The 24,641-nt window shown below is 37.3% G+C and overlaps 1 protein-coding gene across 1 annotated transcript; it reads right to left on the reverse strand.

The window, feature by feature from the left end:
• Positions 1 to 9,644: 9,644 nt before the first annotated feature.
• On the reverse strand, positions 9,645 to 11,588 carry LOC115427130 (E3 SUMO-protein ligase EGR2). The gene is made up of 2 exons (XM_030145547.1): positions 11,234 to 11,588; positions 9,645 to 10,982 (listed from the first exon to the last, which is right to left on the reverse strand). The coding sequence occupies exons 1-2, from the start codon at positions 11,388 to 11,390 to the stop codon at positions 9,661 to 9,663; spliced, it is 1,479 nt and encodes a 492-aa protein (XP_030001407.1). The 5' UTR covers positions 11,391 to 11,588; the 3' UTR covers positions 9,645 to 9,660.
• Between the last annotated feature and the right edge of the window lie 13,053 nt (positions 11,589 to 24,641).

Here is a 24,641-nt window from a genome sequence, read left to right on the forward strand (position 1 = left end):
ATTTGCCCGTAGACGCTCGGCATCCATGCACTTCAATGCCATGATGTTGTCCCGCCCCCGGACGCTCGGCGTCTCTGGGGGTGAATGAAGCTGTGGGCGGAGCTCGGCTGGGCTGGACACCAGGCTTCCACGTGCTGATTGGAGGATCAGTTGAAAGGCTGAATCCCGTTTGATTGACAGCTGTTTTGAGATCTACTTCTTCACTGACACAGTTCAGTTTAATACCGTCGCACATTCTGCTGTGAAATCGAGAGAGTAACCACTACGAAATTACTTGTTCATTTCTTGCACTGTAAATAAAACCCACTCATTGGACTTCCTTGTTTCAATTTAACATAATTTCAATGATTTCTTGTTTCAGTTACATAATTTAATCATTTCTTGTTCGAGTTTAATATCATTTTGTGGATAGTTAAATCAATCATACTGTCGGCTAGGTCGGAGTGAAAGGAGCATCTCTAGTTTAAAAAGGCTGAAGTCTTACACCCACAACACAATGGGCCAAGGCAATCTAAGCAGCCCAGCTCTGCTGGACATTGAGAGGACACTGGTCCAGTCCCTGGAAATGATGCCTACTTGGTACAATAAGGTCACTGACCATTTTCTTAAAAAGGAACGGAGGGCCAAATTTATGTTTAAATAACTTGACAATTTTTTTGATGTAAGCCGACAATGAGCTTCCCCTGTCTGAAGGACAAGTAGCCGCCACTGGGTTTGAGTACACGCAAACAGAGGCTGAAGAAGCTTCTCAGGTCATAAAACTCAATGCACAGAAATCTATGAATACAAATTACAAAAAAACACCCCATATTCAAAAACATACAGGCATAAAATACGTCTAAACCCCTTAAGGAACTTTTTTTGTGGTAGCTTCTGAATTAATTTATTTCTACATTTAACCTTTCATAAGTGATTTATCACCATTTATTATAACATTATGAATTTTGTACATTTTAGACAAAAATTGGCTATTTATCTGTATTTAATTAACTGATTATGTAGATGTTTATTGAAGCTCAGAGTGAATTCGAAGGTCATTATATCAAAACAGAGAAGAAAAAGTGATTTTCAGTAAAATATATCATTAATTGAACATAAAAAATATCTCCATCCACTGTCATTGATCCAACTCCATGGGTTTTACCAGTGAACCAGAGGTGCCGAAGATGACAGTGGTACCATATTCACTATGGAGCCTCTGAACGTCCAAATGGGTCATATCTGATGATGATGAAAAGACGACAAACTGCATTTTTACCTGTATTATTTACACGTAGTGGTAGGATGAATGGTTTAACAGTTATTAAACATTTTAGATCAGGAGATGCTTTTGGTTGGAGTTGAGTGGTTGGACCTTTGAGGGTTAACATTACAAAATGATTTCCGTAATATTTAGATACATTTATGTCTGTATTTTCATGAGGTGCAAATAACTTGAAGTAATGATATATTTGCATCACTACAGTTTCACATGAAATCACTGATCATCAGTTCAGAATGGGTAAAGTTGTTAGAGACTGAAACCAAGCTTTTCATCATGTACATAACATAAGCACTACTTTTCTACTACTTTCTTCTGCTTAACCCATTAAGACCCAGTGCTACTTTTGTAACAATTCTCAAATAAATTTGTTTCTTTATTTAACCTTTCTGAAGTGATTTATCATAATTTATTAAAATATTATTCTCTGAATTGTATGATTTTTCAGCGGAAATCAGGTGTTCTCCTATATTTAATTTTCTGATCATGTAGATGTTCACAAATAGCTCACATTAAAGTTTAGGGTTATTATATCACAAACAGAGAAAACTGAAGAAAAAGTGACTGTTTCATCAAAACTATCATTAACTGAGCATAAACCCAGTGTCTCCATCCACTGTCACTGATCCAACTCCATGGGTTTTACTGGTGAACCAGTGTTGTAGAAGATGACAGTGTTTCCACGGTAACTATGGAGCCCCTGAACATCCAAATGGGTCATATCTGATGACCATGAAAAGATGACAAACTGCATTTTACACCAATTATTTACACAAATTGATAGGATTAGTGGATCAACAGGTATTAAACATTTCAGATCAGATAATGGTTTTGGTCATCAGTGGATGTTTTGGTCTTTATGGGTTAAATATAACTATAATAATTATATAAAATATAATTTCATTGTATACACAAGCAGAATGGGAGGTGTCTTAAGGGTTCAAGCCATGAATGTTGCCTTAAAAGCCCTGAATCCTTTAGGCAAAAAATATTGTCAACTCATTATCTTTTCTGAAGATAACAGATACAGTCGCTGAAAAAATTATTAGACCACCCTTGTTTTCTTCAGTTTTTTTGTTCATTTTAATGCCTTGGTACAACTAAAGGTACATTTATTTGGACAAATATAATGATAACAACAAAAATAGCTCATAGGAGTTTAATTTCAGAGCTGATATCTAGTCATTTTTCATGTTTTCTTGATAATAAGCAAAATCACTTAAGTTCTAACATCAGTATCTATGGCATTGTACTGACAAAAACAGTGCTTTTAGGCATTCCATGTTTTGTTCTCTGTCTGTTTTAGTCACATGATAGACACAGGAGTTAGTACTTGATTGCATAACCATTGTTTTTGATGACTTTTGATGGTCTGGTAATTTTTTCTGTGACTGTAGATAACAGAGATAGATACCAGTTTCTTAGAGCTAAATCATCTCAGGAACCGCATTCAACAAAATGCTGAAGTTACATCACATTTATAATAAAGTAAAATAGAACAGACTAAAGCAACTGTAAAATTCTTGTTTTCAAACACCATTTAGGGATCATTTTTGCCTTCCTTGGTGTGATTTACATCAGCTGTAGACCTGTTCACTGTGCTTTCTGTTATTCTTTAATATGGTTTACGATCATAAACCTGCGCTTGGCATTGAAACAACTGTTGCTACTACTGCTGCTACAAGCTATTGAAGTAGCTATATTTTGCATGCATTTCATGGAGCTCCAAAGAGTAATGCTTGATTTTGATGGTTAATTTAGATGCATACTGTAGTTGGCGTTGAGGTTGGTGTGCACATGCAAATCATTAGCCGGCTTGACGGGAGGGTTCGCTGTATGAGCTGCATGAGTGTGTTCAGCCCACTCATTTTATACTACAAGTCTTTATGTCCCAGCCTAGCCTCCTCTCTCTCAGTCTCTGATTCCATCTTGACAATGATAGACATGCAAATACACACACACACACACACACACACACACACACACACACACACACACTGTAGACTTCACATACACTCTCAAACACTTTCCCTCGCTCACTTTTTTTCTCTCACTAAAACACACATGCGCACAGTTTCCTCAGACTTCGACACATTCTCTCTGCATCTCTATGGGTGAGCCATCATTATCTAGAGAGTGCCAGTGTTTGGCCACAGTATGCCTCCTTCCCAGCGTTGAACTGAAGAACCGAGACATAGGCTGCTGGTAGCGACACAGCTGTCACAGACATGCCTCATTACTGCTGTTGCAAATGTCAAAGCACAAAAGTAATCACTCAGCTCTCTACTGGACACATGGTCATATAGTTAACAGTTGTGTGTGTATATGCTGATGTTATATAGATGAGTAGATTTTACCTTTTTTTACATGTTGGAGATACTTTGCGTGATGGCTGCATGCTAATGTGACAGCAAGTATCTGGATATTTGCACCAGCTAATAGAATGATAGACTGTTTTTTTTTACACAGGCGCAAACTTCCGTCAGAGTCATTACTGTCAATCCAGGATGATTTGGGCTACATTCCTCTCATGCTGTGATGATGGTATATATCCTTCTAAAGGTGATTTCCTCCACACATGTCAAAGCTTATGTACCGGGCAGTTCATTGTTATCAGAGTTTTCTGGGTTTTGTTCCAACAACAAAGTGACGAGAGCATATGAGAGCATAGGTGGGATTTTTTTTTTTTTTTTGTGGACATGGCAGCTGACATCTATCATGACTGATCTGAATGATCGTTCATTGTTAGAGGAAGCTGTAGTACTCTGCCACTGGCTGATCGGGTTAATGGTTAACATTTCTTCCTGTTGTCACGACCAGCCACTGTCACAGCCATCCGAATTGGGCTGGACCACAGTCAGTAGTGTATTGTCACAGAAGGAGGGGGAGAGAGACTTAACAAGACTGTGTTTTTGCAACAACGTGAACAGGTTGTCTTGATGGAAAACATGTAATTGAATTTACTTGCTTTTCATTTATTCTTTACATATGATCTCCATTTGGTATTACTGTGGTAACTACTATCCTTAGTAAGACACTGAAACATCCAGTCCTGGGTGATAAAGCACATCAACTGGTATAGTTGTTCTAATTGCCCATAAGGTATAGATTTTTAATATACAACATAACTGTTGCATAGTTGAGGCAACAGCTAGCACTTATGAGCAGTAAAGTACATACTATTATAATTTTGTTTCCTCTTTGCAGCCCATATGGAGCACTATGCATGACTGTATTAAGAGGGGACCTACTAATTAAAATAATTAATATTTTGTTTCGGAAAGTCATTAGCAGATCACAATATATTTTTATGCTCTCTTTTAAGTATTTTACTTTAAAACCACAATTACAGCTGTTTCATGGATACTCTTCATATATTGTATAATTTTGTGAGGTTGGCCTTCCGTATTTAAAATGATGTAAATATTTATATGTTCCATGTACTCCTCATGGCAGAATGACTCACACACACACACACACACACACACACACACTACATATATATATATATATATATATATATATATATATATATATACACACACACACACACACACCTACACACACCTACACACACACACACACACACACACACATATATATATATATATATATATATATATATATATATATATATATATTTTTATATACATACATACAAAAATAAATCCAGTCATGCAAAAGAAAAACCCATCCAAAAGTCATAAATGAAGAAAAGAATTCTGCACTCTGCCCTGTTCTACTAACCCTAACCATTAACACTGTAGGTTTACAGACTAAGCTCAAAAGAGGTGAATGTATGGTTATAGAGCTGTTTGTAAACAGGGGCTATTATTTCAGTTGACCGCACAGGGCCTTGAAGGTTGTCACAATATACAAAGCTTCAACTCAGTACTCCAGCAACATTGTAAGGTCTGGAACCTGGCATATTCCAAGGGCAGCTATAAATTTTCCTGAGTTACAGAATTGCTATGAAGTCATTCAGCTAGCTCGGGTACTTTGCATTCACTGTAGGTGCAGTACATACTGCAAATCCTTTGACGTAGTTACCATAGAGATTGTGTGGACAGGATAAAACTAGGAGACTGGACTCCTTGACCCTAGAGTTGACTTGTAATTTATGAAGGAGCCAGAGAAGGAGTTTGGCTTTTTAGTCTTGTGCTTTGCCTGATCAGTAATACAAATGAAGAATTTGGAAACCAGAACAATGGAAAGAATTAGGCACTTTAAAATGTTTGCATAACGAGCTCCTTTTCGCTGCAATGGTTTTCTTCTTTTTAATCACCTGCGCTCTCCAGACCACCTACACCGTTCTTCATGATCAGATACAGGACCAATGGGCTGATGTATGATCCGAGGAATTAATCTCCTAAGCCTGATTGCCATTACCACTAAGCGATTATGCACCTTGATTACCGAGTCCACCCCAAGGACCATGACGTGCGCGGGTGCACATTTTAAAGGTATGCATAAAATTATGTGGTGATTACCCCACAATAGATCAATCCAGTAGCAAATGAGACTGTGTGGTCATATAGACCGTCTCAAGTAGGACTGTGATTATTAATAGGTACTTGAGGTGACCTGATACGTGAAGCTGGAACCACTGAGAGTGCCTTTAATCCTCCGTATAAGCAAATAAATTCAGTTTCATACATTCGGAAAGTCATTATTGGATTATTGTTGTAGAGGTAGGATTGTTTGGAGTTCAAGGATGGAAAAGGGATGCTGGGTACTTCAGAGACAACCTGGCCTGTACTTGTACCTCTTAAGACAGAACTCAAGCATTTAACAGCAGCACAGATGTGGATATGCTTGACACTGAAGGGGAGCCTTTATCATATATAGCTCTTGCAGGTCAGTAATTCTTTTAGTATGATGCAAAAGACTTTAAAAATATACTATTATGAAAAAAAACTAACTTTTGTGTGCCAATTAGAGGAAAAAGATGCCTGTGCTTACAAGTAGTGAACATGTAAGTACATATCATTCTGCAGTGACAGTTATCCCCAGAATTTGGGCCCAACTAATCCTTCACTGTCATTTTTAAGGATTTTTTTTATTTAATCCTGAGCCAAAGTACTCATTTGGTACAGCAGATAAATAGTCCCATTGATTTATCCAGAAGCAATCCTACATCAAGCGATTAATTGGATGAGACAATGAAGAAGTGAAGCCACATCTGTTCATTTTTTTTATTCCTGGTTACATATGAAAGATATTAGTCACACAAAAACACTACCTTGAATAAAGCCTCAATGCAACAGCGCTAATGTTAACATGTTTGCATTAGTAATACTCTGGCAAGGATTTAATGGACTTGATGTGCAGCCATTCACAGCAAAGGTCCACATTCTGAAACAACGTGCTTCTCAGTGGTGGTCAGGTACCCTCCCAGCACAATTACTTAATGGCTTCAGCAATTACACATATCTACAGTCCTTGAAAACATAAATGTCAGTCGGCGGAAAAGACCTGATTTATGCCTTTTGTCTGTATCAACATGTGAGTTATGAAGCTTTATGACACAGTGAACGTATATGTTAAAGACAAACACAGCTGTAACGGCACTCGGATTCCGTAGATTTATCAAGCACCATTTACTGTATGCAAATGTGAATTTGAGCTTCCAAATGCACAAATGCAGAAATTCCATCACTGGCCAGAGTTCAATAACTCTTCAGTCTTGAAGTGTCTGGATAATGGTCACTGTGACTGCACATTGCTGCAATTCAAAACCTCAACTATCCATCACTGGACAATGTTTGCCACTAAAACAACATGGGTAAGGGAGAGCATGTTGATGTTGGTGCTATTGTTAGTGATGATGAGTGATGGACAGGAGAGGATGGGTACATACTATTCACAGTGCTCCATGTGGCAGCTTGCATTTTCACACTGCTACAGTATGTTTGTCAGCTACAGAAAACACAGGCACTTACGCACTGCCGTGGGCAAGCAAAGTAGTGTTATGCCAGCCGACTGCGTCACGGGCACATGCATGTCCTACGTACCACCATGGAGTCCCTGCTATACATGTCTATGAGCGTGCATATTTAGCAATGACAGATTGTTAGGACTTGGCGTCGTACAGAGACACTCAGAGCAGAAAGTGCCCTGGAAACCCATTTAAGTGTGGAAGCTACAGCCTTGTCTGTCAAATCTATTTGCATGTACACTTTACACCACAAATGTAAGAGTCATACCTACTTGCATTAAAACTACTTGTACAAACTCAAAGTGTATTTCACTTCACATTTAGGCCTTGACATGCTAACATGGAAAATTCATTACTTGAAATAAGTGCCCTCATGGCCATAAAAACAAATAATTTTTTTTGTAATACTGCTCTCTTTTTGTATTTTTATGCCATTTAAAATGCTTCTAGGGCTGAGAATATTAACTGCATTGACAAGAATGCAAAGGCAAGCATGACAAAAGGGGAGTTCAGTCTGTAAGAGAAAAAAAATATAATGGAGCATAATCGCGTTACGCAATTGAGTGGAAATTAATATCTCTTTATTGTAACAATGATTGAGTGAATGAATAAAGGAATGAATTAAGTGAAAGCATTGGATCATCTTGTGGTATGGCAAAAAATTATCCTGTTTAACAAGTTTCCTGTAGAGCTCATGGTGTCCATCTCAACATATTTGAAGTCAACAGGATTCAGAATCACAGCACTGACTAATCGGGCATTCACTTTAATGTTTTTGAGTCAAAAGCATTGTGGGCAGAGCTGTGATGTCTAATGCTAGGGCCACAGAGTGATGCCACAGGTTGCTTGGCCTAACCATGGCTACTTCCATATTTAGCATGCATATTTTTGGAAGGCTCACTGATTTTTACCACTCTGATGGAGAAAAATCCATATTGTATGGAGCAGATTTATAAAAAAAAAAAAAATAAATAAACACAGCAAAGCCAGATGCTTCTAAACAATACACAAGAAACCTGTTGCTTCCAGAAATTTTTTATTTTGTTCATAAATTTTCATAAAAATAACAACATCAATATTAATTTAAAGTATTGTAGAAACTGTTTATGTACAAAATCTTACTTGAACAGTTAATATAACTTAAGGCGAGTTAAATTACTTTTTGCAGTACCCTGTCGGTGACAATTTCACCAAACTCTCAACATTGTTTTTTGCTAAAGTGAACATATCAGCATACAGTATCTCAAGCAAAAGATACCAGGAGTCAAAACCCTTTCATCACCCAGTTAAAGTCCAAAGAAACTCGCAGCAATGTGTGCTACCTGATTACTCAAAAGCAATGTTTATATGATTTGCTAGCATGTCTAGCTTGATTACACATACTTCTGTACATACTGGAAAATAATTTTTTGTTGAAAAGCAGAACCACAACTGGTGAACATTCTGGTCCCCTTTAAATTTGATCTGCAGTTCAATGAAGTAACTCTTATCATACCAACAGTGGGATGAAGTGCGAAAAATGCTTCTGATATCAAATTGGTACATTTAAAATATTGTGTTACTAAACAATAGCCCTCGAAAAAACCAAGACATTATTAACGATTTTGAATACATTTCACCTTAGAAATGATGGTCAAATGTGATAAATGTAAAATATACAGTTAGCTATAAAAATACAAAGAAGTACAGTAATACAAATATATTTATTTCCCATTTATGATATATCTTTCACAATTGTAATAATCCAAACAATTGTAATACAACACAAAGACCAATGACTAAAACACTGACAGCCAAATGATAAGAAGTTAAACAAACACTAAATCTGGGCAAAGATGGACAGCTTTATAGTCAAAGCCATAAATATGTTAGTCTACATTCATGTCAATAACCTTCACTGTTGAGTGAAGCAGTACCTTGACAGTGATTGATATTTCGGTTAAAGGGAAGAAAAAAAAAAACAAAACAAAAACACTGACATAAACATGCATTTTAAGAAACATAGTCCAAACCATTGCTCTATGAATGCTAAAAGCAGAAAATAGGAATCTTAAAAGGAGATATTAATAATCTATAAGTGCAAACCATCCAGGCTCATGAGGTGGATGGAGGCTGGAGCTGTCCAGATGAAGAGGTGCTGAACAGCAGTCATGCAATGCCGCAGCAGAGAGGTCTGGCTCTACTGACAGTAACAGCAACAAGTCACTGTTGATCTGTTTACCGACTTTTACAGCTTATGCATCCTCGCAAAAAAAAAAGTCTGCAGCATCAGCAGCAGGTAATAAGGCCGAAGCACACCTCTTTCTCCTTTGCTTGTTGGCTCCTCAAAACGGCAATATTAGCCAAACCTCTTTAATGTCAGCCTGTGGTCAGCTGGCTTCTTCTTCTTCTTCCAAGACGGAAAGGTGCTAATATTGTGTGAGTGTGTGAACATACAGCCTTTTTGGGGCGTTATCACTCTTCAGATTCCCTCGGGAAGAGTGAAGGGCCATGTACCGGTGGAAACCTGTGGCTTTAATTCCATTTTCTCCTTTTGTTTCAGGTGTACGCGTCCGTGCCGTTTCCGTTCGTCGCTCCGGGCGAACCGTTTACCGCAGACGTCGCAGGAAAACGGCTTCTCCCCAGTGTGAGTCCTGGTGTGGGTAGTGAGGTGATCGCTACGACTGAAACTGCGCAAACAGATGCGGCACTGGAAAGGTTTGTGGCCCGTGTGGATGCGGATGTGACGGTTCAGCTCATCTGAACGAGAGAAGCGCCGGTCGCAGCTCTCCATGGGGCAGGTGAAGGGTTTCTCTTTGGCAGGACCGTGGGAAGCGGCGGGGCTCTTTCTGGCCCTTGGGGGTTTGGTTGCACGAGGGGTGTAACTTTGGGCGAAAGAATCTGGCAACAAGGAAGAGTAGAGGATTGAGTCTATGGTGCTGGGTAGAGCTGGTGATGTGTATAAGGAGTCGCACTGATTCGATGGCTGTGAGGGTTCGGGGAATGGTTTCAGGTTTGAGGAGAGGCCCATTGGAGGTGGGAGGTAATTATTATACAGAGGACTAGAGTAGCTCTGAGAACAGGTGTCAGAGAAACACGGTTCTTGTTTGATACCTCCCTCCACTTTAAACTCCATCTCCGGGTTGGGACAAATTGGGGGGAATGTGTCCAAAAGTTCCTTTACGTCCACTTGCTGGTCTGGGGGGAAGTCATTTGACATTGGGAAGGTTTCAGACTGGAAACCCGTCTCCAAACAGTCAGACTTATTAAACGTTCCCCATTCGTAGCAGCTGCTTTCAAACTCATTCTTGACCACCACAGGAAAAGACGCGGCCTCTGACTTTGGTTCAGCCTTTTTCTGATTTGGAGCTCGGGAGGAGCCGCCGAAGCCCAGCTGGGAGGTGGACGGCTCTTGGGCCTGGCTACCGGCCTGATCGTCAGCATATCTCGGGCACGTCTGGTCTGGAGTGTACACGGGGGGAGAGCAGGTGTACGGTTGCCTCTTTACACCGGGGTCTCCAAAATTGCCAGTGCTGTTCTCCATCGGCGCAGGCGACGGATAAGTTCCCCGACTGTTGGCACTCTGTTGCATTTCTGAAAGTGGCAATGTAGATATCCCCACAATCTCAGTGATCATATTTAGAAGTGTTTCGGTGCTGCACGGCGCTCCCTGAGATGCCTCAACATAGAAACTGCCAGAGTAGGCGAGCGAAGAGGGGGTGTAGGTATCTTTTGGGCACTCGCAGGGGTTAAAAGCAAATTCCGAGTTGGAAGCTTCGGTTTTAAGGGTTGCGGGAGCTCCTTCTGTTGAATTAGAAAGAGAGAAAACTTTGTAATCACGACTGTTTTATTTTAAGAATCAGCGCCAACTAAGCGAATGAGCAAATCGGCGTTACATAAACACTCGTGCGTATTTTCCATGGATGTATAAGGCTTTGATAAGATGCCATGGTGTACGCGATTGTAGGAACAAACCTACCGATTTCCCGTAATATTTGATATATATAAATTCTAATGCATGCTCATTTATCGACTATGCAAAGGTGCGTACTCACCGTGGCCAAACTGGGCAGGTACCCCCCGCTCTGCATCGACATACACCTCCTGGTTATCTTTCCGCGCGTTGTTTTCCATCCCCAGAGAAGAACTGTTGCAATTCTCAAACTGAGGGTAAAAAGAATCTTTAGCATTCAAATCCATATTGTTCAACATAATGATTCACTTAGAAGTCCGTCTCTCCCAGGGAAAAAGGTAGAGGGGAAAATGTAAAAGAAATTATGCAGATGACTTGTTTCTTTCAACTCCCCCTTTGATGGTTTCAACAAATGATCCAAATAGTCTGAGTCAAAAGGTGGGAAAAAAAAAACAATTAAAGATATTCCTTTTCGTCTCTGCTCCTCGGTAGGTATTTGCTTGCTGTGGATTTCACATTAGCGACTTCCCCTCTTTCTCCTTATATACACTTTGGCAGCTCCCTCGGCCCTCCCTCCCATTCATCAGCTCCAGTGAGAGGATTCCCCGCTGCGTGTAAACTTCATGCCCATATATGGACAGAGGATGTGACGGAGTCCCCCCCCCCTCCACCCCTCATCCTCCCTTCCCCCTTCTCCTCGCCATCTCCAGTTCTCCCTCCTCCCATCCTGGAGAGATGGAGTCTGACGTTGCAACAAGTGGCGACTAGTGATGGATGGTTGGTAAAACGTTGTAATGTTGGCATTTCTTAACGGTTTAACATCCACTTAGAGGAACATTAGAGTCAAACTGAACTAAAACAGAAGGTCATTATTGTAGGTGTCACCCCCCCCAGCCTCACAGATCACTACACAATACCCTGAATATAGAGGATTAGGTGCTTCCATTCCTCCATCCGCCGATTTTGGCTGTAAACTCCTGTGAGAGATATAAAATACCCATGTGTTTTTGAACATAACATGAGGCAATATAACAAGTATAATCACATAGACAGACCTCGTCAAATTTTAATTAAATGATTATTATTAGAGTCACTTAAGGCTGGCAGGTGCTCAAAAACAATACAACAACATAATGCTGTCAAACATGTCCACCCACTGAAGTTATTGACATATATAGGCGCAGATCAGTGCCATAAAACAACATCTATACATTAACTCTTTACCGGTTAAGTGACTATTTTTGGTAATTTCCGCACACATTACAAGACAGTGGCAGCAAGAGTTCCAGTGAGGACAGTGAGTCAACAATCTCAGGTCCAATGTGGTCTACAGGGTCTGTAAGGTCCACCTCTGCATGAACAGTGAGTGTACCTGCTTTGTTAGGTACCATGAAGTAATGGTACTAATGTAAGGAATGATGTTCAAAGGGAGAATGTGAATGTGGACAGGGGTCTGGATCAGCACTTATGTGGTTGGAATGTTCTGAAATATATGTTCCTTTCAGCTTACATGTGTATTTCTTGTATTTTTATATATACTTCTTGCATTTATTTATTTTTTTAATTTATTGCCACATACGGATAAGGACTTCATTGACCTTCATTTTCTACATAACAATAAAAATTTTGAAAAATTTCACAAAATTAATAAAGTCTCGTTAGGTCCTCCAATAACACACTAAAGTTGAAGTTTTGAATTTCAGAGTATTTCTATGAGTGACCTATAAAGGGTTAAACTTCAACGTCCAGGTCATGTGAAAATAAAAACTCAGAGTGATATTTAAAGAACTACAGCCAAGATGACAGACTCTAAAAACATTTATAACAAGTGGTACCAGGCACAACAAACCCTGCCCCTCACATATATTTTGCCCATTATAAGTACAGTGAAAGATTTAAAACATTTATAAAAAAAAAAAAAAAAAAAAAAATTAACTTTGATCTACTGTTCCCAAAATGTAATGAGATCCATTCTGGGTCACTGGCAATCTATTAAGTCAATTTGGTATGAATTCAACCAATAGTTTTGCTTCTTCTTCTTATTATTATGATTATTATTATTATTATTACTATTATTGTTATTATTATTATTATTATTATTATTATTATTATTATTATTAAAGACATGTGAAATTTTGACCATTACACTGGTCTACAATTTTTTAGAAATGATTTGCTTCAGACATTAAATGTGCTAAATGTTACATATTTTAATAAGATTAATTGGAAAATAAATGACAAAAATGCCAGTTGGTTGATGTTTTCAAGGTATATGATTAAGTGTTATTACACATATATATTGGTTTATTACATTTATATAATAGTTTTATAAATCTTCCACTAAATAGAACCTGTAAAGTGAATGTATTCTAATGTGCAGACAGTGTTTTGAAGTAGATCTTGTAGCTCTGAGACAAATATTCCTTTTGAGTCAAACCCATTCTCTCATTAATTCTTGAGTTTCACATTTTGACCCAAGGCTGTATCTTGGAAAGTTCAGCCAACCAGCATTTTTGACTTGATTTTTCTTCATCAGTGACTCTCATGTGGTAAAATTTCATTACTTTTATTCTGGAAGCATTTTCCTTGTAGACCAGTGTTATAAGTAAATAGGGGGGAAAAAAAGATTTAAAACATTCATAAAAAATTGAAACTTTGACCTACTTTTCCCAAAATGTAATGCAATCTATTCTGGGTCACTGGTAATCTGTAAACCAAATTTGGTATGAATTCACCCAATAGTTTTGCTGCTACAGACATTTGAAATTTCACCCATTGTAAGTAAATAGGGAAAAAAAGATTTTAAAAATTCATAAAAATTTTTAACTTTGACCTACTTTTCCCAAAATGTAATGGGATCTATTCTGGGTCACTGGCAATCTATAAACCAAATTTGGTATGAATTCAACCAATACAAATAAACAAACAAACCGAACCAAAAACAATACCCCTTGCCTCCCCTTGGGGAGATTTATGGAGCTGACCCCCGACAGTGTTACATTGTGCAATTCAAGGACACAAAAATACAGATGTAAATATAAAAGTACTAAATGGATAAGGAAAAAAATACTTAAAGCAACAGTTAGTTTCAAGAATTAGTTTGCCATGATCTGTAAGTGTAAGTGCAGACACAGTGTTCCAACTATTAAGTTTCCTTTCCTCTGTATTAGGCTCATGTCTTGGTCAGTCTGTGTGGCGCATATAGATGTTTCCGACAGTCACACTCAACACCTTTTTTCCTGGCTGGTATTGGACTGATTTTATTTGCTTTCACAAATTCACTTCCTCTCCTGTGGCCGCTGGAAATTGTGGTCGCTAACACTGTCTGAGAGAATAACTGCAAAGCCCGGTCTGAGGGAACCCTTGGCCTTTAAAAGCATTGAAAGGAGTCGATAACACCCCTGAGGTGTTCAGTGGTTGAACCCAACTGTTCACATGACATTTCAACCCCCAAAGCATTTTTTTCTGTTTCGTATCTGTTGCTGGGTGCCCTCTGTGGTCACACTTCCTATTACAAAACGTCGATACTCTTTCATAGGACGTTACAGTCTGCAGCAGACCTCTGCCACCCGGTTGGAGGTTCAGGACCATGGACAGCTCCGGCACCGCATTCAGCCATATAATCACACATGAACCATGTCAGCAACACAAACCTTTTACTTTTTAGTCTGCACTGAATGGCTCCTGTGGTTTTATGTTCCTGTGAATTGGACTCTTTTGCATGAAATCAATCCAATCACACCCCAGAGAGTTATGGAGAATTGTAATTACCACAAGCACAATGATCTTGTAACACCGCAATCTCCTTTCTTTACATGCAGTGGTCGACCTAATCAAGTACAAATGAAATAGCTCTAGTACTACACATTCATAGAAAATACCATTATGTGGATGTTTTGAGTCTTGTGACTGTAATAATTTGTTATGGTTGATTGATTTTGTCATAATGGACGTCATTAAAAGTTCCTCCATCAAGAAAATGTCAGTGTTGACCCCAAGGTTGGGAACCAAAATCAAAACCATGGATGGTATAAATATGTGCATTTTAACTGCTAGTCTACAAAATGCCCCCAGCATCATGCTTTTAATTACATTTTAAGAGTGAAATTTCATTTATTTTATTCATTCATTTCATTTATTTCAAGCAAGCGAGTAAAGCATTTTACAACACAAATGACCTGCATACAACAGTATCTGATAAATACATTCAACAGAATATATACAATAATATCAATATTCCAAATTCATTCATTTACACTTGAAAAGGAGTGGAAAGAAGAAAACTTATTTAACCCCAACCCCAATTCTCAATTTTCAATTGTGAAAGATATTAACGTTATGTCTTTGTCTGGTTTGTTGTTTTGATTGTTGGTATTCATCATGGTTTCGATCTGTGTTTATTGTTGTCATGTATAATTGCAAAAATTAATAAAATGTGGCAAAAAAAAAAATCCCACCCCCAATTCTCATCAATAACTTAACATAATGAGGTTTCAATACTTACTTGCTTCTTCAGAGAGACTATACTTGTGTGAAAAAAAATATTATTTTCACAAATTATATGAAACAAGTAAACAGAGGTGTGCACAAGAAGAAAGATTGGGTACCACTACTGCTGTTTTTAGTACAAGCAGAAAGCCACTTCCTTCACACCACTACAGACAATATTTTACCAATATACCAATATTTTACCAATGTATTCTGAACTCTGTTGAAATAGTCTGTGAGCTCAGAGCTGAGGCTATTTCACAGCATCCGCATGTGCTTTGTGACAGACAAGATTAAATGAGGATAAGAAAGCTTGGGGGCTATATGGAACAAAATATATTGTGTCCATTGCAACTTAAATGCAAAGTGACTATTAGACATAATGAACAGCCTGCTTATTCTAGATGACTCAAATTTGATGTTATTTCCTTTTATGCAGAGTGGTGGAAAATGTATCAAAGGATCTCTGAGTCGCTGCCCTGTCATCTTTTTAAGGTAGTGTATGATAATAGCATATAAGCTCTTTCATTGCAGCTGTGACATTCTCCGGAACAAATCGTTTTCACCTCAAATGTGCACTCTAATTCTAGGCCCGGAGATGTTTAGCTTTGAGGAACTGCCTCCAAGTAATCCAGAGTCTATTAAAACCAATCTGATCACACAGAGTTCAGATCACGGGATGCTGTTATGATAACTGCAGTGTGTCTAACCTCTCTCCTCCATAAAATGCCAAAGCTGCAGGGACTAAGTAATGGATTTATGTAATGTTAGCACTTACTGACATTATTGCGCAGGGGGAACTCTATACCTGTGAAAGTTAAATGAAAGCATTTGTTTTGTTCCCTTGAATACAAGCTCTTCGGAGAACGACATCGTGGCTAGAGAAAGAATGTAGCGTATTATGAAGTTGCTTCTATGTTTGAACAAAAATATTGACATCAAAGTAGGTACAAAGTAGGTGCTGGCTGTGGAAAGAAGATTAAACACTGATTTAATGAAAGGATATGTTGGCGCTTGTACATAATGGATCATTTCACTAAAGCACAAGTGGGAAATGTTTTAATAAAAACCTGAGATGAAGTAAATTTTCAGTCACTAAGTATTCAATTGGTCTTTCTATGAAGTTTATAAAAGTCTATCTATCTATCTATCTATCTATCTATCTATCTATCTATCTATCTATCTATCTATCTATCTATCTATCTATCTATCTATCTATCTATCTATCTATCTATCTATCTATCTATCTATCTATCTATCTATCTATCTATCTATCTATCTATCTATCTATCTATCTATCTATCTATCTATCTATCTATCTATCTATCTATCTATCTATCTATCTATCTATCTATCTATCGTTAGTTTGACTTCACATACTCAAAATGCATGTTACATGGAAGAAAAACTCGTTCATTCATTCATTCATTCATCTTCTGAACCTGCCTTATCCTCACTAGGGTCACGGGGGGTGCTGGAGCTTATCTGCGCTATCTGTAGTACACTCTGGACGAGTCACCAGTTCATTGCAAGGCTAGCACATAGAGATCACCAACCCTAACCCTAACCCTAACCCTAACCCTAACCCTAACCCTAACCCTAACCGATCACTCTCACATTCACACCTTTGGGCAATTTTTTTAAGGTTAATAAAGACTCAATGAAGTTAAAAATCTCTTTTAACAACAGCATTCCGGTCGAGAGAACAGCAGCACCATGAACCTTTCTACAGACAGGGGAGCAACCAAGCATACCAACACACAGACATTATAGGAAATATAAGGCAAATAAAAAATTATAAGTGAAAAGAGTAGTTTAAGTATTAAATTAATTACGTAAAACATCTACAGCAAGATGATTCTGTCTCACTGCCTTTAAGAATCCCTATAAGTGTTCAATGAGAACAGCTCCTTAAGTTCCAGGGCCTTTTGTAATTAATTGCAGACGGAGCAGCATATGTTTTTTTTTTTCTTTTCAATACTTTGAAACCACATACAGAATCTATAAAGTTTACTATGTCTTAAATCTAAACAGATGAACACAACAACATTCATTTTCTGCTTATTACATTTTGATTACATTATTCCTGATTTACTGACTGTGCCTGTAATATTACTTTCATTATTTGATGGAAACCTCCTTGTGCCTCGGGAGATTCTTGGCCTAGTAACATGTTCTTTTGACTGCATCTACTGTATGTAACCTCTTGGCCACATTCTTCTGGACAGGGTGTGGGAGTTTTGTTTGCAGGTGGGTGCCTGAAAGAGTTGAAGAGGCAGGGAAGAGTGACTGCCCTCTGGGATCACTGCCCACGAGGTGGAGGAATGACACCAACGTCTGGCTGAATGTCTTTATCTTTACTCATGTATTTATTTTATTTTGACTTTGTATTCATAAATGTTGTAGTAAGATAAAGAGCCACCATTAATACATTAATAAAGTATAAAAATATAAATATATTCATAATGAAATTTTGGTAAAACTTAAGAATATAAACTTATAAGTATATAGACAGGTCTTCTACATCAATATTATGGTAACTAGACTATTACCTCTGTATTCCACAGCTGCTACTGTAATATTTTCCCATTTAGATATTATTATTATTATTATTATTATTATTATTATTATTATTATTATTATTATTATTATTATTATTATTATTATTATTATTATCATTATCATTATTATTATTAGTAGGTCTGTAAAAGCCAGTAGGTTTATAAAACTTACTCTGGGATCAACAAAGCATCTGTCACATTGGACAGACTGGAGTAGTATAAATAGAGAGTGCCATTAATACAGCCAATGATTCGTATATAAATATATATATATATATATATATATATATATATATATATATATATATATATATATATATATATATATATATGAATCCCATAATAAAACATAGTCATAGAAATAAATATTTAGATAAACCATGGATGACAAAGGGGATTTGAAATCCTTACAAAAAACCAGAATGAATTACGAAGGCAATTTATTTTATTTACAACAAAAGAATATATACAAAAGGATAAAATATATAAAAACAAACTTATAGATATAATGAGGATGAGTAGAAACAATTATTTTCGCAGTTTGATTGACAGAAATAAAAGTATTAAAGGAATATGTAATGTACTTAATACAATTATTAAGATGAGGAATGAGGGGCTGAATCATCACTTTGTAATTAATGATTCGAAAATCTGTGATAAACAGCTGGTTGTGGAGGGAGTCAATGCATTTTTTGTTGTGGTAGGGCCAAAATTGGCTGGTAAAATAAATAATAATGGTCAGTCTGATGCTCATATTGATGTAGACATTGTGATGGATTAAATATTTTTGGGAGAAGTGACTCGAAAAGAGATTCTTGATATTGTATGATTATGTGAGACTAATTTTTCATCTGATGGAAATGATATTGATATGCTTTTTGTTTAAAAATACAATAGATTAAATTACTGAACCCCTTGCCAATACATTACCCAATATTTTACCTATATATTATTTAGAACAGAAAAGTTTCCCGACAAGATCGAAGTGGCTAAAGTAATTCCACATTTCAAATTGAGTGATAAACACCATTTTACAAATTATAGACCAGTTTCCTTATTGTCTCAGTTCTCAAAAATTCTTTAAAAAGTTTATAATGAAAAATTGGAAAAAATTCATAGAAAAAAATGGAATTCTGATGAACAGTCGGTATGGCTTCAAATCAGCCAGATCCACTTCCAAGGCCTTGATGGAACTGGTTGAAGATACATCCACAAATATTGACAGGAAAAAAATATAGATTACGAAGTCTTGTTGACTAAAGAAGGCTTTTGATATGATTGATCCCGAGGTATTACTATCAAAAATGGAGAAGTATGGCATAAGGGCGTGGCTCTAGACTGGCTGAGAAGCTATATAAGGAATAGAGTTCAATATGTACAGGTGGGTCAGCACAAGTCAGTGTGTCTTGACATTGCCTGTGGTGTCCCGCAAGGGTCAGTACTGGGTCCGAAGCTTTTTATTACCCCGCCACCGAAGGGGAGGCAAGGGGTATTTGTGTTTTTTTGGGGTTCGGTTTGTTTGTTTGTTTGTTTGTTAACACTCCAGTAGCAAAACTATTGGTTGAATTCATACCAAATTAGGTTTACAGATTGCCAGTGACCCAGAATAGATCTGATTACATTTTGGGAAAAGTAGATCAAACTTCAAATTTTTTATGAATTTTTAAAATCTTTTTTTTTCCCCATTTACTTAAAATGGGTGAAATTTCACATGTCTGTAGCAGCAAAACTATTGGTTGAATTTATACCAAAATAAGATACAACACGTGTGAGGGGTGGGGTTTGTTGTGCCTGGCAACACTTGTTCTACATATTAATGATATCTAAAAAGTCTCTTATTTATTTAAATGTATTGTGTTTGCTGATAACACAAATATTTTATGTTCTGGAGAAGACCTACAGCAACTTTCACAAATGATCCAGAATGAACTTAAACATTGGTTTGACAAAAAATAAATTATTGCTAATCGTACGTAAAACTAAGTATATGTAATTTGGAAATAGAAAATATGCGGAGGACATGGAGTTAACGATTAATCAGGTAGCTATTGAAACGGTATATGAAACCAAGTTTCTGGGTATTTTGATCGACCACAACCTTTGCTGGAAACCATACATAAGATATGTGTTCTAAAATATCAAGGAATATAAGAATAATAATAAAACTTAGTATTTATTACCACAAACTGCTTCACATACACTACTACACGATGATCCTGCCATACCTGTGTGATTGTGTTGAAGTCTGGGTTAATACACGAAAATCTAATTTACAAAAGATCTGCACAGTACAACAAGAGCTGTAAGGATCATTAGTCATTCAGGCTACAGAGACCTCACCAATCCCCTATTTTTGAAATCACAACTATTACAAATTTTTGATTGAATTCCTTTTAAAACAGTGTTAGTCCTACGTAGTGCTATGATAGTTAGACTACCTAGCAATCTGCAAAACATGTTCAAATGAGACATGGAGGCTACAATCTAAGGGGTGAACATAACTACAGTTATCCAGTGGTCCACAGAACTCTGAAAAGTATGTGCATGTCTGTATGTGGGATCAAGTTATGGAATAAACTTTTAAGTTATGGTATAAACATTAATTGACTCATACAAATATACTGAGTAATCATACCATTTTCATATTACTGTATGTGTAATCTGATATATTTTTGATGGGTTTATATGATGTTTGGGGTTTACGTATTATACCCTGCATAGTTTAGTTCTCTGTTTGTTTAGTTCTTATTTCTTGGCAGAATGGTTGTGCAATGGTGATACAACCAATACAACTAGTTATGCATTGTTGCCTATTTTAACATGATAGCTGATGAAGGAAATTTATTCGATTAAGAATTTGACACTGAAAGTAAAGAAGAAGACGACTAGATAAGCTTTTGCTGCTTTCTGTCCCGTCTCAAACTGTGTATTATAAGTTCATACATATGTACATTTGTGCTAAATTTATTGTATTTTGCTACTTTTTCTGTGATTAACCCTTTCATGCATAGTGGTCACTACAGTGGACAGTTACTCTACAGCTTTACTCTTGTATATTCATGGGTTTTGTTGTTTTAGTTCCATATCAACCAACGCAGTGGACACTTATGCATCATCTCATAAACTGCAATTCATACCATTATTGTAACTTTGCTGTTCTTGATTGGTTCTTGAGTGGAAATCAATTGTTAATATTTATTTTTTGCATATTATCTCCATGAAGTGAGTAATAACTAGTATTAGAATATGTTAAAATGTGAGAAAACATCAGATTAGCTGCATTAAACATGGTTTCATTTCACTGTTTTCATATCACTTTATGATATTGGGTTTTAAATACATGTTTCTTTGCTTCAAGAATAAAATTCATGATGTAGCTGAGTGGACATTTTTGTAACTCCATGATAAACAGGTTGATTTAAAAAAAAAAAATTCAATCACATTGGGTTTTTTTTCATGCCTTAAAGAGGAATAAAAACACTCAGGAAAAAAAATCTTGATTAAGGTTCTCATAATTCATGCATGAAAGGGTTAATAACAATTGATGGGTGCATATGTAATTGATTTCTTGCTTTTTCTTTTTTTTTTTAAACTTCAAAGCTTGAGACAAACTAAACTAGACTAATCTAAACTAATCTACGATCACCCACCTCTTTCTGTGTTCAGCCTATGTAAGACATCATTACAAACAACATGTAACCATAACATTGTATTTAAAACGTTCACATTCAGAAAAGGCTGGGACATATTTCAGGACAAAATTCCCAATCTACTCTAAGCTGTTTGACGGTACAGCTGTTAAGCTATCGACAAATCCATACGCACATCAATGGATCATATTGCAGCTAATTTGGAGTCGTGTATATGTTGTTGTGTGAGTTTGAGTTTGAGAGAAAATGAGACTGTAAATTCTGTTCAGTTCAATTTAGTGCAGTACCTTGAAAACAATTATTTCAACTGTTTTTTTTTGCAATAAAAAGAAAAGATCGAATAAAGCAGGGAACTTTAACCCCTATTATTGACAGTCATTTAGGAGTCTATGTACATGTATCTGAAAATGGATTTCTAAATGTAGCTACTCCACTACTTTATTCTCCAAATCTTTAAAATGTAAAACCCACACTAACTAATCTTTAAAAAATATAGGACCCAAACTGTTGTCACACAGTCAATGGTATTAAAATGCCTTTTAATAAAGTTTTTTTTTACCAATTCTTATTTCTAACTTAAATATCTCACTTGATGTACAGTAGATCCTAAAAGTCTCAATGCCTTGGCATCCTGTCAACCAACTATGCAGCCCACACTGTTTGAGAGTAAATAATAGAAGAACCTGATCCATACTAGGAAATCCACTGAGATGCAGAGGCTGTCGTTGCTGTTTGAAACAAAAAAGCACTTCAAACCTTCCATGATCTGGAGGGGTTGTACAGGAAATACTGGATCTACTAGACGAATGCAAATGCAACAAGCTGAAATAAAAAAAAAAAAATAAAAAAAAGGTACACTACAGCTTTGCCTGCATCCATATAATTACAAGCATGTACTTAAATCTTTTGGTGTACATATTTACATTCAGCCTCAAGTGCTGTGTTGGGACTTTCGACTAATGCCTTTTTAAGTTTGTGGATGCAAAACAGTTTTTTTTTTTCTTTTTGGAGCAATCCTACGAAAGCCAGGGTTGCACAAGCTGCGGAGAAATTCATCTGCCTCCCCCAAATCACATTCTGACATGTCTCACATCCAAATCTCCCCCCAAGGCGTTAGATAAGGGAACATCTTCAATCTAAACCTGGATACAATAGGGCCTGTAAGACACCGCAAAAATGGATTGGGAGTGCTAAAACCACAGAAACCTCTGCCGGAAACACGACTTTCTATAAATACGAGATACTCGCTTCAGCTGCCAAGTTCGTTATTTTCTCCCTCTCTCTCTCTCCCTCTCTCTCTCTCTCTCTCTCTCTCTCTCCTTTCTGTCATGTTGGGCTCTGCATAGTTATATATACTACATCATCTTTCAAACACTGGGCAATTGAAGGAAAAATAGCACAAATAAGAAACAATAAATAAAAGCAGCGGAAGCGTGGTTCTTCTTTTGAAGGAACAGCTCTCTCCTGCTCTTCCTCTGAGAGTGGGAGTGGGTTAGGGAAGCCCGGTACTAGGCCCCGATGCTGCTGCTGCTGTTGGTGTGGCAGGTTTCCCGTGTGTTCCAAAAATACTTTCACACTCGCCCACTTTGGTCCCCAGCCGCCTGTACTCTTTGGTTCTACAACAGGGATGGGTTAGAAGCATATTCAGCTCTCCAATCGTGATTGTGGAATGCCCCAGTGTTTCTTTAACCATGCCCCCAGACTCCTCCACATACACTGCACTCACATGGCTCCCACCTTGCCCTCTTCTCTGCTGGATCCATGCTCGCAGCATTCTGACAGTCCGATTCTTGGGCGGGATCCAACTACTGTACCTGCTGTTACCTAACTGTTTGCACATTTCAACATTATTCCATGAAGTCGAGCAGTGAGATTTCATGTTCTTTTTAATTTACAATATTTGCAAATTTGATTCAAACAGTATTCATTTGCAGGTACCTGATAACATGAAAGATTCAATCCACATGCAAATATCTAATTTATTTTAACCCAGATACAACAACAATCCCTTTAGACTGAAGCTCAATTACATCCACTACACTACATCATCATCACATCGCATGGAACTAATTGCATGTATGTTTGACCAACAGAAGTTAATAGGTCTACATATTCTAGTCTGTGACTCATCTGCACCCACACTGATTTCTATTTACTGCTCTTTTCTGCTATCCAGTGACACCACAGTGTGTATAAGACAAGATCAGTTTTAATAAGCATTGTTTTCATCACCACTTTATCGATGCATATACAGTCATTACAAGGTCTTGCAACGCAAACAGATTCAAACGAACAGCTAACAGCAGACATGTGAGGAAACAGATGAAGAATGTTAAGAGCTTGCAGCTAACAAAAGTAACTATGGAAACGGCCAGCTCTACATTGCACTAGCTTCCACAGCTCTCTCCAGAAATAAAAACTGTTGGGCTAAGAGCGAATCAGGTAAAGACAAAAGATCCCGGGTGAACCTATTTATAGTGGGACTTACATAACATACATAAACCTATGTTGGCTGAGGCAAGTTTGGTGCTCAACAGCAAGCTCCTGTGGGGCAAAAGCAGGGTACAAAGGATCCTGGTGGGTATTTTATAGAAAGAGACAAATTATAAACAGCAATTAAACAAGTGTGGATGATGATACTGGGATAAATAGAAGGAGGTAAGCATGTGGTGTCATGTGTCAGGAAGGACATACACAGTTTACATGTACTTATAAGAGAATGATGTCAAAACAGGAATCCCATTAAGAGCATGCAACGAGATAGAGGAACCTGAAGCTTTAAAGAATATGAAAGAAAATTAAACTGTTCATTGCTGTGAGGGTCGTGGAATAAACACAGAAAAAAAAAAAA

Source organism: Sphaeramia orbicularis, chromosome 1, assembly GCF_902148855.1.
Source record: "Sphaeramia orbicularis chromosome 1, fSphaOr1.1, whole genome shotgun sequence".
In the NCBI taxonomy this organism is placed as follows: Eukaryota; Metazoa; Chordata; class Actinopteri; order Kurtiformes; family Apogonidae; genus Sphaeramia; species Sphaeramia orbicularis.

Coding starts and splice junctions, on each gene's coding strand:
- LOC115427130 (XM_030145547.1), bottom strand. CDS start 11,390: ATGTTGAACAATATGGATTTGAATGCTAAAGATTCTTTTTACCCTCAG. Junction 10,983..11,233: donor ACCTGCCCAGTTTGGCCACG/GTGAGTACGCAC, acceptor CTAATTCAACAG/AAGGAGCTCCCGCAACCCTT.